Source organism: Brienomyrus brachyistius, chromosome 17, assembly GCF_023856365.1.
Source record: "Brienomyrus brachyistius isolate T26 chromosome 17, BBRACH_0.4, whole genome shotgun sequence".
Lineage (NCBI taxonomy): Eukaryota > Metazoa > Chordata > Actinopteri > Osteoglossiformes > Mormyridae > Brienomyrus > Brienomyrus brachyistius.
The window spans coordinates 7,455,246-7,469,876 of NC_064549.1; the positions used below are offsets into that span (position 1 = coordinate 7,455,246).

Genomic DNA, 14,631 nt, shown 5'->3' on the forward strand with positions numbered 1-14,631 from the left:
AGCATAGCAGAAACTATAAACAGACTTTTAATAGCATTTCCCAGTGGGATTAAGGTTCTTGCAACTACCTATGTGATCGTGATAGATTTTCTTGCCTCGCCGAGCAGGTGGTGTTACATTCCAGTGTTCAAGCGACTGATCAGGTATAGGTCCAAGAATGCACATGAGTGAATGGACTATAATCAGTACCCCCCCAGATCAGAGAGAGGTTTTTTACAGGCTGTATAATTTTTACAAGCTTCTAGGTAATTGTATACTACCATAAATAGCTGAAAATTGATTTTACATTTTTGACAGGAGATGTATGAATATTCTCTGGAGCAATATGCCCTATATGGAGTATATTATACTGCATGGTTTTATACGAGTTACGCACATAAGTTGTTGAGGGTAGTGCAGAGATGGGTCACCACACATTCTGGTCTATATTGATTGATTATGATGCATCGATGCATTTGTAAACCCCTATGATGAGCTGATCTACAGGCCTAGAGCAAGTGTGAAACGCGATAAAAATAAAACATGAAGGAAATGTGTTTTCATGCATCAGCTATGTTAAGGCGCATGCTGTCTCTTGGAGCCGTGCCTTATATTTTAAGCATGAGTTTAAGCCCTGCAGCCTCTTGTCACATGGTTTCCCACTCCAAATGGAGAATGACCCATTTCCGTTTATGTGTTATTTGTTGACCATTGTCATCGGTTATGGTGGATATTAAGCTATTCTTTAGTGCAAACATTGGGCTTTTTTGCCTTTTTCATGAACCAGTCTTGCATACGGTAAATCTCCTAGAGCAACAAATGCCCCGAACATGAGGAAGACATTGATTTTTGGCCCTTACATTTGGTGATACCTTATAGAAAGAAGGTATAACTTTGATGAAGCAGAGAATTGAATAGGGGTATTTACTAATGATGACCAAATGAAACTTCATGAACCAGTGGTTGAATTTTTTTACCCCACTAGATGGTGCCTTTGGCTTGCTTTGGGGCGTGCTTTGAGCACTTTTCTGAATGGAGAGCACCATCTAGTGGGGCCAGAAAATACAGCAAGTGGTTCATGAAGCTTCATTTAGCCATCACCACCAAATGATGTTTCGTGAACTATTTTCTGTATTTTTTGACTCCACTAGATGGCGCCCTTGGTTTGTATTTCCCAATTATAAAGGATAAAATGAAAAACAATCATATAAGCCAAAATGCTTCAAGGAATCTTTACAATACAGATATGGACTAAAAATGCTTTCAATTTGAACAATTCAAAAATCTGTAATCATGGTGTTACCAAGTTTGTCCAGTAATTATGTCAGAAATACTGAAAAATCTCACTATAAATAGTGATCTATGAAAATAAGTTATTAGGCCTTTATTCCATTTTACAGCTGCAATGAGGTTCAGATTCAGAGTCGCTCAGTTGAGTCAGGGACAGCCAAGAGCATCCATTTGCCTGTTGCAGTCTTTCATAATATTACCAATAATCAGGCAAAGTTTAGCTGGGTACAGCATAGAGCTCGACAACATCCTGCAGCCTTCGACAAGCCGAGTTGAATTCTCTGCATTGTCAGAGTACAGCTGCTGAGAAGGCTTGATAGAGTGATATCTTGTTTCGCTGATGCATTAAGCCGTGTTCAGTTCCTGTTTTTTGTGAATATTATGAAACCTCACCAAGACCAGATATGCTGTTCTGTTAGCTACCCAGTAAAGAAGCAAAGTTACAATGCGATCTGTCTGGTTTAATCAGGCTTGACTTAGTTACAGAATCGAGAAACTCCAGTAAGTATGACTGAGGAAAAACAGCATTGTTACTCTTGGCATTTTTAAGAAGGATCATGACGTTAATATATTTTTTCTGTTCCCAACCTGGTCCTCGGGGGGGGACCCACAGACAGTTTTCATGTTTTTGCTCCCTTCCAACTCCTCCAAAAATATGGACTGCCTAGCAGGGAGTTGGGAGGGTGCAAAAATATTAACCGGCTGTCGTTCCCCGAGGACTGGGTTGGAAATCACTGCTGTAGAACAGGGGTACTAAATTATTTTTCCCCAAGGTATTCCATCAGCTTGATCATCATGATATGGGGGCAGGTCTTTTCTGTCTATTATATTTATGGCCTTTGGCATGTTTACAAAGGATTCAGGCCAGAAGCTTCACAGGGACATAATACAACAATTACATTACCAAAGTAGAGAAATATGCACTCGTTCATATAAGTAAATGAAAATTTTGAGAGGATGAAATTTTAATAGGGTGGAGCGCCAGAAAAATCGTGTATCTTCCAGGCCACCATCGCCTCATCCGATATTAACATTTTTAACCAAATGGACCACGTAGCTGGACAGATGGATGAAATCAATGTAAGATACTGCTTGATGTGAATTAATGGTGCTGTCTGGGGGCGGGTGTGGTGTGTGTCTGCGATCAGAAGGTTGATGATTCAAAGGTTGTTGGGAGAATGATTTGTTGGACCGTTGATCCAGGCCCTTAACCCCGGATACCCCAGGGACCGTCTGATCCTGCTTTCTCTAAAATGTGTGTCCCTTCGGACAAACGCATCTGCTATGAACGAAGATCTTTAGCCGTTGGATTAAAAGACCCAGTTCCACACAGGAGATCGGTAATGCCAATGATAACATAGTTACTGTAATCTAGTTACTGGAAAAAATAAAAAGGTGAACTCACCCGTTACAGCTACTTGATCAAGCAGTCCTTCCTTAACTATCACCGCATTTTGTTCTTATCCACAACTTGGTATTGGTAGTGAAAAGAAGAATTGGATGCATGAGAAGATGGATATTTAATTAGAAAATGTAGAAAACTTTTAATTAGTTTTAGGGCATTTATTATATTATATATATATATATATATATATATATATATATATATATATAATGTAATATTTGTTATATATAATATAATTACTTGTTGAGTCTTTTGATGCACATTTGCCTAAAAGGTCTGTAAAAGAACAGTTGTAATAAAATAAGGTAGTTCACACTTTCAGTATCGATATAATTTTTGTCGATATAGTTTTTGTATACCACTTGACCTTGAAAGCAACTACAGTTTAAAATAGGCAAGGCTTTTAGGCCTACCCTTGATGTCGGAATCTGCTTCATCAGACTGAATCTCAGTACTCAAAATCTCAAAATTCAATAATAGATCCCGACAGAGAGGAATTGGTGTTGGCTTGCTGTAGTACACTAGGTTATTGGTTTAAATTAATTGTTTTTCACTCACACAGGTGAGGGATTTTTTTTTTTTTGTTGCAGGGTCATAAGACCCAATTTATTTGGGGGGGGTTATCTCAGCCTCCTTAGAAATATTTTTTCTGAATTCATTTAGCGATTTTTGTCCCGAATTTTTGTATATATATCATAGTACCCGGCTCAGCAAACATCGGTAGACCCCAGCCCTGTTCGGAAAATGTTACAGTGGAGGGCAGGACATTCCGTATTTCATCAGAGGACTCAGCCCCCCTAAGTATCTAATCCTAGAATCCCCCCTGAGACGGCTGTCTGCTTTTCACATTGGATGCAGTAGAGGAGCCTCTGAAGCATTGTTCGGCTTGATTATTGCGAGGTACAGGAATGAATATCTGCTTCACACGATTGTCTCCTAACCTCTGCCTTTTCTGCTCTATTCTTCTGCAACCGAGACTTACTCAAAAGTTGAGACTCTTCCGTCCAAAAGAATTTGGTCCTTTTCTCTGCTTGCATTCATTATCTCCTGCTTATCACTGGTAGTCTTTCTATCTCAGCAATACAGCTCTGGGTTCAGGTTCGGAGGTCTGCTGTTTTTCCTGGGTCTTCCCCAGGGTCTCCACAGTGGCAGTCATCCACCTTCACTCTGCTTTCCTTTACTTTCATGCCCAGATTTTATCAAAGACCTTAACTGGGTTGCTGAATCTTTTTTCTCATCCTCAGGATTTTCAGACTTTTTTTTCTCACTTGTATTTTACAAATTCTCTAGATAGGACTTAACTATGTGAGGGCACCAAAAAACTCACAGGAAGCTTTCAAAAGCACAGCCCAACAGCACAGACCTGTATACACAGAAGGCACTTAGCCCAACACCTCTCATTCCTAAGCCTCCATACTGATCCCGTTTATCTCTTAAAAATAACTGTACGCCCTGTCTTTCCAGGAATCATCCCTAGCTCATATAGAGTTGCCCACGACAGTGGAGACGGTTGAGACCGCCATCAAAAAGCACAAGGACTTCACCACCACCATGGAGCTCAACCTGCATCGCATTAAGGCTGTCATTGAGGCTGGGGATAGTCTGATTGGACAGGGAAATATCTACTCTGAGCGAATCAAAGAGCGGATTCAGACCCTCAACAACAGGTGAGCTCCAGTCCGCAGCTCCACATTACCTCTGTAACGTCATAGTCCCAGTTTATGGTTTGTTTGCTCTATCTTTTGCCTCAATATGTTTTGTACAGCTTTCTGTTGATCTCAGTAATCAAAAACGCAGAATTATACTGGGAGAATTTATGTGGGAAGACCTTTAGTAAAAAAGACCACCTAACTGTCCAGGCCTTCTGGTCGTGGTATTACTGTATTCTGTAAAGACCTCAAGTCAGTGGTAGAGTAAACTGACTCAATTATGTTGTCTTTGCACAGGGGAGTGCAGAACCGCAACCTTGCTCAGCAATGGCTCAACAGACTGAACGAGCAGTGGGAGTTGCAGAGTTTTCTTCAAGACTGCCATGAGGTGGGTGCATCTGAACTACATTTGATACATTCTCCTGAATTACCATACAGTCGACCCTTCTGCGTCGTGATTTTCCCAGTCGCAGTTTTGATGTATCACGGGACTAGCATAAGAAATTTAATGGGGAATTTTTTGGGAGCTTTATGCATAAAATGTATGCTGGTTTGGAGGACGCTAAGCGTGTTCATGGCGACCTCTCACGCGATATATCGCGGTGATCATCGTATTCCGCGTTTCTCGTATCTTTTCACTTTGCTCGCCAAGGGGACCAAACGTTTTTTATGTGTTGACGGGTCGACTGTATTTCACATCTTAGTGGATACAGATAAGGATTGTAAAACACATGTTAATTGCTCCCTAACCTATGGTCATTCCATTCAAGTTCATGGCATAGAAAAAAACCGAGATACAGTAATAAAATGGAATCATCTTGACTTGTTATTTGTCTGGATGGAGGAATGTAGCAGTTTCAGCACCGGACACTTTTAGCTCAGGATTTGGTAATAACAGCCATGCAGAAGCAGTTTCGATTTTTAAATTCTTAAATTAACTTTGCTTTAATCACATGATGATAAGGTACGATAAAAAGCACACACTTTGCAGCACGTAGAGAAATGTTGCAGTTTCATCATTACACGTTTATTTCATTTTCTGTTTAAATCTACCATCAACATCTCAGTGAAAATGTATTTATTTGGAAGTGATGTGGGATGAACCCAGTATTCTCTGTGAACCTCTTCTCTTGCTAGCTACTGACCTGCTAGATTTCACATGTCGGTATGTGGCTGTAGCTGTGTCTAAGACCTATGCAAATCTCATTCCTTGTGTGTGTGTTCCAAGTGTAAAAAGTTACGCATAGGCATGACAGCTATTAAAACTTCTGTGATTTACATTTTCAGATAATAATACTGCTATTGCAACTACTACTACTAATAATAACTTGTTAATATTTCTTCTTCTTATTGTTATTATTGTTATTATCACTGATAATAATAATATAATAGTACAATGCATAGCACTAAAATAATATTTGAATAGAATTTGAGCAGCAATGAAAATGAAGTGCTTTGCTGTGTAGCTCCCGGTCATTGAATGCACGTAGATTAATAAGAGTGAAAATGACCGTGCTGTTTTTGCTCAGTAGCTTCGCATATCTCAGAGTGTGTCGTCCAAATGGATCAGATTGGATCTAACCATGTAGCAGGCAAAGGCGACATGCAGTACTGCAGCTTTTTTCACTAGGAAGCTATGCATAGCTGGCGTTTAGTATGGTGCTAAACGTAGTACCAGATAAAACTGTAATAATCGGTATAAATGTGGAAATAGAATAAAATATATGCTAAGCATTATAACGATGGAATTTCTGTACTTTCGCCTATATTACTACAAGGAAAATTGGATGAAATGTTTGCTGCTCTCCAAAGGTACTTAATTCATGCTATAAGAAAACATAGGTGATTCTTCAGATTTATATGCATCTATCAAACATGCATATAATTCTGTATAAATGCATAGAAATTATATAAGTGTCTTAAAACGAGTATCACAATATTGTAACAGGGATGAAATCAGGGATGAACACGGTGTAAAAGGTGGGAGGTTCTTTAGCTATTAATTGAAATGGAATTTAATAGCTAATTGATATTTCAATTGCCCATGTAGTATCATTGTGTGTGTGAACGTGTTTATGTATCTGGCATCCCATTCAAAGTGACCCCCCCCCCCCCCCCCGGCTCCCCAGCAACCTTTCCCAGAATAAGTGGTTAGAAGATGGATGTATGAGTCTGCATAGACCCAATCCCACTCAGACCACTTGGTGTGTTGTTCTTGGCTCGAATTCTGTGAAGATTAGCTTACATCATCCACTTGAGGGTGCAGCCAAAATAATTTTTAAATGGTCAAATACTCATCCTGCTGTTTTTTGTATATGACTTTGGTACTAGATCATGGAGAGTATTGCATTAATGATCGCATGTGATTGTTGTCGCAGTAGTTAGTAAAATCATTTAAATATGCAGACTTTTCCATGCATTTTTTTTTTATCACTGGAAAAATGCTTGAATGATTTAATTATGCAGAGGGGATGTATAAAAACTGTAAAGATGTTTGTTATATTTACAATATGCTTAAAAATTCGAAGCTCAGTATATGCTTTTCTATATGCGACAATTTACACAGCCAATGCTTTTTATTAGCAATGACATGGAAAATTGTAAGTATTCAGACTCCTTACCAATTCTCTCCTTGTTGTTGAATTGCAAACCCTACATTAAAATTTTGTATTCTGTAACATTTATATTTCAAAGCAGTGAAACAAAAAATTGTTAATGTGACACTATTCAGTTATCTGAACATGGAAGTTGCTTAAAACCACCCAGGCATTGTTCATAAAAAGGCTGACCCTCAAAACTCTCAGTGCAAACAAGGAGATACAAACTGAAGCCAAGGAGAAGCCAGCAATCATTTTAATGTGACTCTGAAGCAGTGTTCAGTGGTTGGCAGTGGGATAAAGGTGCACCACTCAACCACATCAAGATCTCTCCATAACATTGGCCAGTATGCGAGAGCAGCACAAAGGAAGCATGACTCTAAAAGAACTTTTTGAAAGTTCATCTGATAGTGGAATCATGACAGTGACTCAGCTGCGATGTGGGGAGGAAAGATTTTGTGGTCAGATGAGAAGTACATACATCTTTTTAGCAGAAATCCAGAGCAGTATGTGTGGCACAAATCTAGCACTTCCCACACATCAAAAAAGTAAGAAAATAAAGTGAAATGGTGGTAGAATCATGTTATGCGTCTGATTTTCATCAGCATGGATTGGGAATCTTGTTTTAAACAGAGTGAACGGTTGGCACTGACTTAAGACTCACTGAAATATCTGTCCATCCATCCATCCGTCCATCTATCTTTCATTCCATCTTCCAGCTGCTTATCATAGTCAGGGTGACAGTGTTGTGCTAAACCACTGTGAGTATTAGACATTAGCTTTCTTCCAAAGAGTCTAGGAGATCACTGGACGGTATATTGTTCTTCGGTACTTTTGGAGAAATGTCTTGGTTTTGCCTTGCATTTTGGGTTCTGCTGAAGCAGCCTAGGAACCTTTGGCTGTGACGTCTTTGTATGTTCTGTTGATTTCAGTATTCAGCATTTCTGTAAACTTGATGTACCATTATAATGACACTTTGCTAAGGATTTTCATGTTATCGATACTCCAGTTTACAGTTATTTATCTTGTTAGTCGGCATTTCTGCTAGTTTGAAGAGACTACACAACTTCTTTATTCTTAGTTGACGTTATGTTTAATCTCTATTCATCGATACTTGTACTTTACGTATTATAGATTTCTTTTCTGAATCAATTTATGAATTAAAAAATTTTCTTCCTATGTGGCAGAGGTTTAGAATAGCAGAATGTACACAAGTTAATGCTACAAATATATACAGTAAAAATATAAAATGTGGGCATTGTCGTTAGACAACTATTAAGTCCCAACACAAAGACCCCAAAACCTCCAAGACACTTGAACCCAACAAAGTAATATTTGGAAATTCCACATGGAAACATTCACCACTAGCATATCCTCGCTTGGAAGATATTCAAATTGAGCTGCAAAATGCCTCAAAAACGTTTAAAACATGTACGAACGAGGTGGAACATTATGTTATGTATGTTTCTAGTAGCCTAATTTGCTATTTACTATTTTTTAAATATCAATAATATATAAAGTATGTATTACTTTTTTAATATAATAAATATATAAGATCTCTTGTATCAGAATCTGTATCAGTATAGGGAGATGTGTATCAGAATCGGATAGGAACTGAGAAACTGTGGATCGGCCATCGCTATAGAATGGTTAATAGAATGAATAAAGGGAAATGTTTGATCATCAGTTTTCTTATAATTTCTCGACAGATCCATGAAGGTGTGCTAAGTCAACATGAGCTGTTTTTCTTAAAGCTACTGAACACTTATGTTTACTGACTGCAATAGTGCATCAGCTTTAGGTATAGGGCCATAACAAGATGATTTAATGTAACAATTGGCAGCGAAACAAGTTTGAGTAGTTTCGGGTTTTTTTACCTGAAACATTTGAGTTCCGCAAATAAGAAGTTTGGAATTACTTTTTGTTAAAATCAAAATATAGTCAAAGTCTGACTGTACCTATGTTTGTCCTTTAAGTGTAGACTGATTAAAGTAATTGATTTTACCCATCTACTTTTAACTCAGCTGCATTTAATTGTGAATGAATATGTAAAAGCACATTTTATTAACACATTCTGCCTGATTTACTTAAATACTACTTAATAGCCTGAAAACCATAGCACATGCATGGTTCAAAGCTTATCTGCAAGGATGTGTTATGTTACCATTGGCTGGGATAACCATCTCAACACTAAATCGCCTAATGGTTTTTTCCATTGTATCATATTTTATGTTATTATTATTATTATATATTTTTTCCTATCTCTCTTCTGTCCTGTCTTTCCTTTCCGACAATTTAATGTCACCCTGCTTTATGTTTCTAAGTCTTTAATGGAAAAAAAAACACTGAATTGACAAATTTGAGGTTATCTAGTCATGACCCTGAGAGAAACTCACGTCATGTGTACAGAACATTGCTGATATGTCCTTGATGTTTAAAAAAATGTCTGCAGAAGACATTTCTGCTCGTCCAACTTTTGTTGATGAGTTTCAGGTCCCCGCCTTAATAATATTGTATTATTCATTGTTTTTTTTTCCCCTGCCTTTCTGATTTCAGGTATTTTTCGTCATCATTGATAACATCTGACCTTAGTTAATATGACCATATCTGTTAGCCTGTCCCATTGTACCTACGCCTGGTTCACTCTTTACAGAGTGTTGAAGATTCTTTGTTTGGGTCCCCAGCTGATCCACAAGTACCCCTGTCGATCATCTGCGTCTTAGTCCCGAAGCATCAGCTGAGGGGCACAGATGGAAAACCAGGCACCTAGAGATCAACATTTGCTTCATGTGGATCAATCCCCCATCACAAAAGCATTATAAGCACCCTGTAAGATCCACTGCTGGACTGATTTTGCTAAGCAGGGGGCAAGCTGGACAGTCAGAGAGATCAGATTCAAAGCCAGTTGTGACGAGTACAGCGCCACCCAAAGGTGTTCACAGCTAACTGGCAGTCTGGGATTTGTGCAAGTGTCACATGATCACTCTCCAGCTGTTGCTGCTAATGCTGTTGATCAGAACAATGCCCTTTCTTACAAATACCCCATGGTTTCATATATCTTGGTTTCTCAGACTGGCTGTGCTCCTGCTTTCAAAACTGCGGTTTTGATGAAATAAGGGTTGTAAATGGATTAATCCTGTTTTTTTTGTCTGGAGAAACTTTTTTTTTGTGGCAGGAATAGTGGTAGGTAACAGGTTGTGCAAATGATTTTAGTTTTGCTGCGGATTTCTATGCACTGGCAACAAGTAGCAGATGGAAGCTGCTGTCTTTTATAATGACATTCAATTGAAGCACAGTAATTACAGTAAACAGTCAGACGCTTGTCACCTGAGACGAGGCGATCAGATACTAAGAAGAACTGGCTTCAAGTCGCCTAAATATTTCACAGCTCCAACATGCGATCATATTTGGATGATGTAGTCATGTAATTACTGAGTGATAGTTGTTTGAATTTGCATATTCCTTATGAGACTTCCAGCTTGAAGTGTCCATGACGAGGTAAAGGTTACCATCCTTCCATAATATCTGGGCCTGAAGGAATTGCTCTCTTTCTATATGAAATACATTTTGGTAAATAATATTCAATAAAAAATAAGTATCCTCTGCCTCTCATACCTATAACTATGACACCAATTCAAATAATGATAATTTGCTCCAAATTAGAGCCAGATAAGACCACCAGTGTATTATTCATATGAGAGGAGGTTGAAGCTTTCAGCATTCAGTTATGAATATGAGAATGCAGTCCTGCTTTTTGGCCTGTTGAATACCCCGGCTCGTGTCCAGTGTTTGAGGATGTGCGCATCTTAATCTTAACCACTGTACGATGTCCAAATGGGCCCAGATAAGACAGAGGCCGTCCTATGTGGACCTCATGCAGCCTTAATAAAAGCATTTAAAGGGTCTTTCTTTTCGGTTCATCCATGCTCTCAACTCTAGCATTTCCCATTACTGCATTCACAAAAGTGTAACTTTTAAATAGCCCTGTTCCTACTCCATGCAGATGCATCTTGTTCTCTCTCCTCTAAGCACTTCATTCTGACATGGATTTTGGCAATTAACTGGCTTTGCTATGGTAAATAATTCAGAAATCTTGCCGTATTCAGTTGGTTATGGGCAATTTGCATGGGCCTCTAGAGAGAGTCTCGTAATGTAAAGATACACTGGTATGTCCTTCTTGCTTACTGTATTGATCTAGCGACTTCTCTGGTCATACTTTATTGAAATCTTAACTCTCATTAATTGCAAGTTTCCTTGGTCAAGTCAGTGGCAATCAGTTTGCTAGCATAGCCTGTTACATCATCACCTCCAGTGTCGATAAATGATGGTCAGAGTAGACATTATATCCACCATAACATGCGTGTTCAAGTACTTTGCTATAAGCCTAAATGGGTCTGTCTTCTTCCAAGGTCTCTGGTGCTTTTCAACAGCTAATATCGGTCTTGTAACTTGGGTCTGGAGCTTAGCTCTTCATTTAAAATCAGGTAAAAAAAAATGATTCATTGGATGGATTAATTCCACATCACTCTTTGGATTGGTTCTCCAGTTTGTTAGAGAATACATGGCTCTACAGTAAATTTCTTTGTCTGACAAAATGTGTTATTCTGAACAGAGCAACAAGAAATTAATTAAACATTCATTGGAGTTGTTCCTTTTACTGAAGACCAGAAAATTCAGAGTGGTGTAGTGGATTTCAGCTAGTTTAACCTCAAGACCCATATATTTCATAGGTCATTAAGTCACGACAGGGGGGTGGCGACGGGGGGTAACTTTTTTTTAACCGCACACTCCATGACCCACTTTTAGGTCACGACCCGGAAACACTGCTCTAAAATTTCCTGCCAGCTAATAACAGATTCATGCATCACCAGACCATACATTTACACCAGTCCAACACAGACATACAAGTATACTCAATCCATCCATCCATCCATCCATCCGTCCATCCTCTGACTGCTTTTCTTGATCAGGATCGTGGGATATAAGTACAAGTGTTTTATGTTTAATAATGTTAACATTATATAGTGCCTTTTTTTGTAACTACTGTAATTATTTGGCTTGTCATCAAAAAATGCTTACACTGGACATGTCCAACATAAATATAAAAATATATTTTTGGTACTCTTTGCAGTTTGAATATAGATTATTGGAAATTAGAAATATTTTCCATTTGTGTACTTTTCCGTGTCTTTGAAATAAATAATGATAAACATGGATGACTAGTCACTTATTCAGATAGTCAATAAAACTATTTATAATTTCTATAGGAAACAAAAACAAGTGCAGCACTGAAAGGATTTTAACTATGTAATGTTTTCTATGTGATAAAAACATTTTGCGTAAAATTCTGTTCCATGTATTGTATGATAATTAGTCTAGGATTAGCCTAAGCCTCAATAATACCTGAATTGAAAGCATGCACTCTCCTGTGATTGATTGATTGACTGATTGATTTTTCTAACACTATAATTCAGTTGTGTAGTAAGTAGAGGAAGTGTTTAGAGTAAGATTATTGATCAGGGAAAGTGTGAATTTCTAAAATTGATCGAAGTTTAATATCCACCATATACTTTTGGATCCTGGCTTCCCAAGGATGATAATTCATAGATTATTGCATAGAATATTTTTTTTATATGACTGCTCTCTCTTCTTTGAAATAACCCTTGGAAAGAGTAATTGGGGTGATTTTTATTTTGTAACCAGAGGCACCATGTATTGTCTACTGCATCATTGTACTGCTGCCAATGAAAATCCATTGTTGTGCATTGGATACAATTGTAATGGTTTAATATGATATGTCGGGTACTTTGTGAGAAAGGAAAGCTAACATACAACGAGAACTCATATATGCCCATAACTACATTAAAACATATAGACACATTGTCCACTGAGATTATTTAAACTTGAGAGTGAGACAATATCATTGATGCTTAATGATTGCAGGACCATGCAAAGTTTCCTGTGTTCCTGTGATCACTGAAATTCTCTGGGACTATAGTTAACTTTAACCATATTTAATTAATTATTGATTAATTAGAACAATAGTTAGCTAAAGGAGAAAGTTTACCAGGCAACAGTATGGCAAAATGTGAGTTATCAAAGTGATTAATTGCTGTATTGATTAATATATTTTGGATAATTAAATGAAAAAAATATAAACAGCATGAAGACTGAATAGGAAATAATAAAGAAGATAAAACAAAGAAAAAAGAAGAGGGAATACATCTATAGTTCTTTGTGTTGTTGTTTTTTGGTGCAGTCACGGTAACTACGGTAATTAATAAACACAGCCCATCGTTATGACACCATAATAACCGGCATCCCCTAAGGTTCCATCCTGCAACTGCCTGCCATGCAGAGGTTCATGATGGGGGGGAGGGGGGGGGGGGCAGAGGGCACGATGCCAGGCCTTTGCAGGGCACATGCATATACACCATCACAAGCTATCCATAATACTGGGAATTCCAAATGTATTTAGAACCCATACATGTTAAACTGCATTTATAGCCACATTTTCCTGTGGACGTTTTTTTCTGGCAGGGGTCACAGTGGTGGCAGGTAAAACTACACCCCTTAAAGCCACAGACATTCCCAAGCCGGCAGGAAAATATCTTTCCAGTAAGTCTTGTGTATTTCAAGAGGCCTTTGCCTGGAGTGAGATGCTCCCAAAACAGCTGCCTTGGGAGCCAACCAGGTGACGTCTTAATAATAAACTTGAACAAGCTCAGCTGATTCAGCGATATTGTCACCTCTAGCCTCGCAAAACCAGACACCCTTCCAGCCGCAGCCGATGTCCTGCATAAGAAAATGACAAACAGGAGTTGGGATAAATGTACCCTTGCCAGAGGCTAATACCCATGCTACATGACCTTGATTTTGTCCCAAATATGCAGACTCATTTATAACTGTATTCATCTATAAATCAAATCATTAGCAGCCCCAGGATCCCAGCAATACTTCCTTCAGTATATCAGGACATGCAATTATACGCCTTTTCCACACGCATTCACACAAATGTGTGAGGGAAAATAGTTGGGTTACTGTCACAGGCGTAAGAGTCTCCTCTTCAGAACAGTAGCATTGGCAGGTTAAGTGAAAGCCGCCTGTAGTTATTATGTTACTAAGTAGCCTCCATTCCCGCAGTACCGGTAGTCGTACCTGTAGTGGAGCAAAGCATGGACTAATGCAGTTTCCTCACTAACTCCAGAGGAGGATCAAGTTCAGCAGTGGTACAAGGCAGGTTTGTAGGGCTGTAAAAATCTGACTTGAGCTGGGAGACTTGGAATGTAGGTGAAATCTCGTATATTGGTGGCAACTGCAAGTGTAAATATATTTTATAATCTTGAATGGACATTCATGCCAGAGGTAAAGGACAATCATATTTCTTGTCCAGGGTGGAACAAAGGAGTTGGTGACAACGGTGGCTTGTGAATTTCTTTTGTATTTCTTACTTGTGTGTGACAGTACTGACCTCCCTTTCTCATGGGTAAGGGAATTCTCTGTGTTGTCAATATTGGGGGGGGGCGGGAACAGATCTATCATGTGACTGAATCAAATCCGTGCTCTCACATAATCCTGTATGACCTTGTACGTATAGCCTACCTAAGTACAGGCTACCCACTCGTTTTATTATATACATATGTATATGCAACTGAAATTATCAGCTAAAAGTTTTTCCCCTCGGCCAGAAGGTTAGATAAGAACCAAATTC

The 14,631-nt window shown here is 38.6% G+C and overlaps 1 protein-coding gene across 3 annotated transcripts in view; it reads left to right on the plus strand.

Annotated features, from left to right (window-relative positions):
* LOC125711804 (spectrin beta chain, non-erythrocytic 4-like) overlaps nucleotides 1-14,631 on the plus strand; it is a 77,621-nt gene that overhangs the window by 30,588 nt on the left and 32,402 nt on the right. For all 3 annotated transcript variants that reach the window (XM_048981113.1, XM_048981112.1, XM_048981115.1), the window contains 2 exons: nucleotides 4,139-4,341; nucleotides 4,621-4,711. In XM_048981113.1, coding sequence (XP_048837070.1) covers nucleotides 4,139-4,341; nucleotides 4,621-4,711 — 294 coding nt within the window. The remainder of the gene's footprint in view (nucleotides 1-4,138; nucleotides 4,342-4,620; nucleotides 4,712-14,631) is intronic.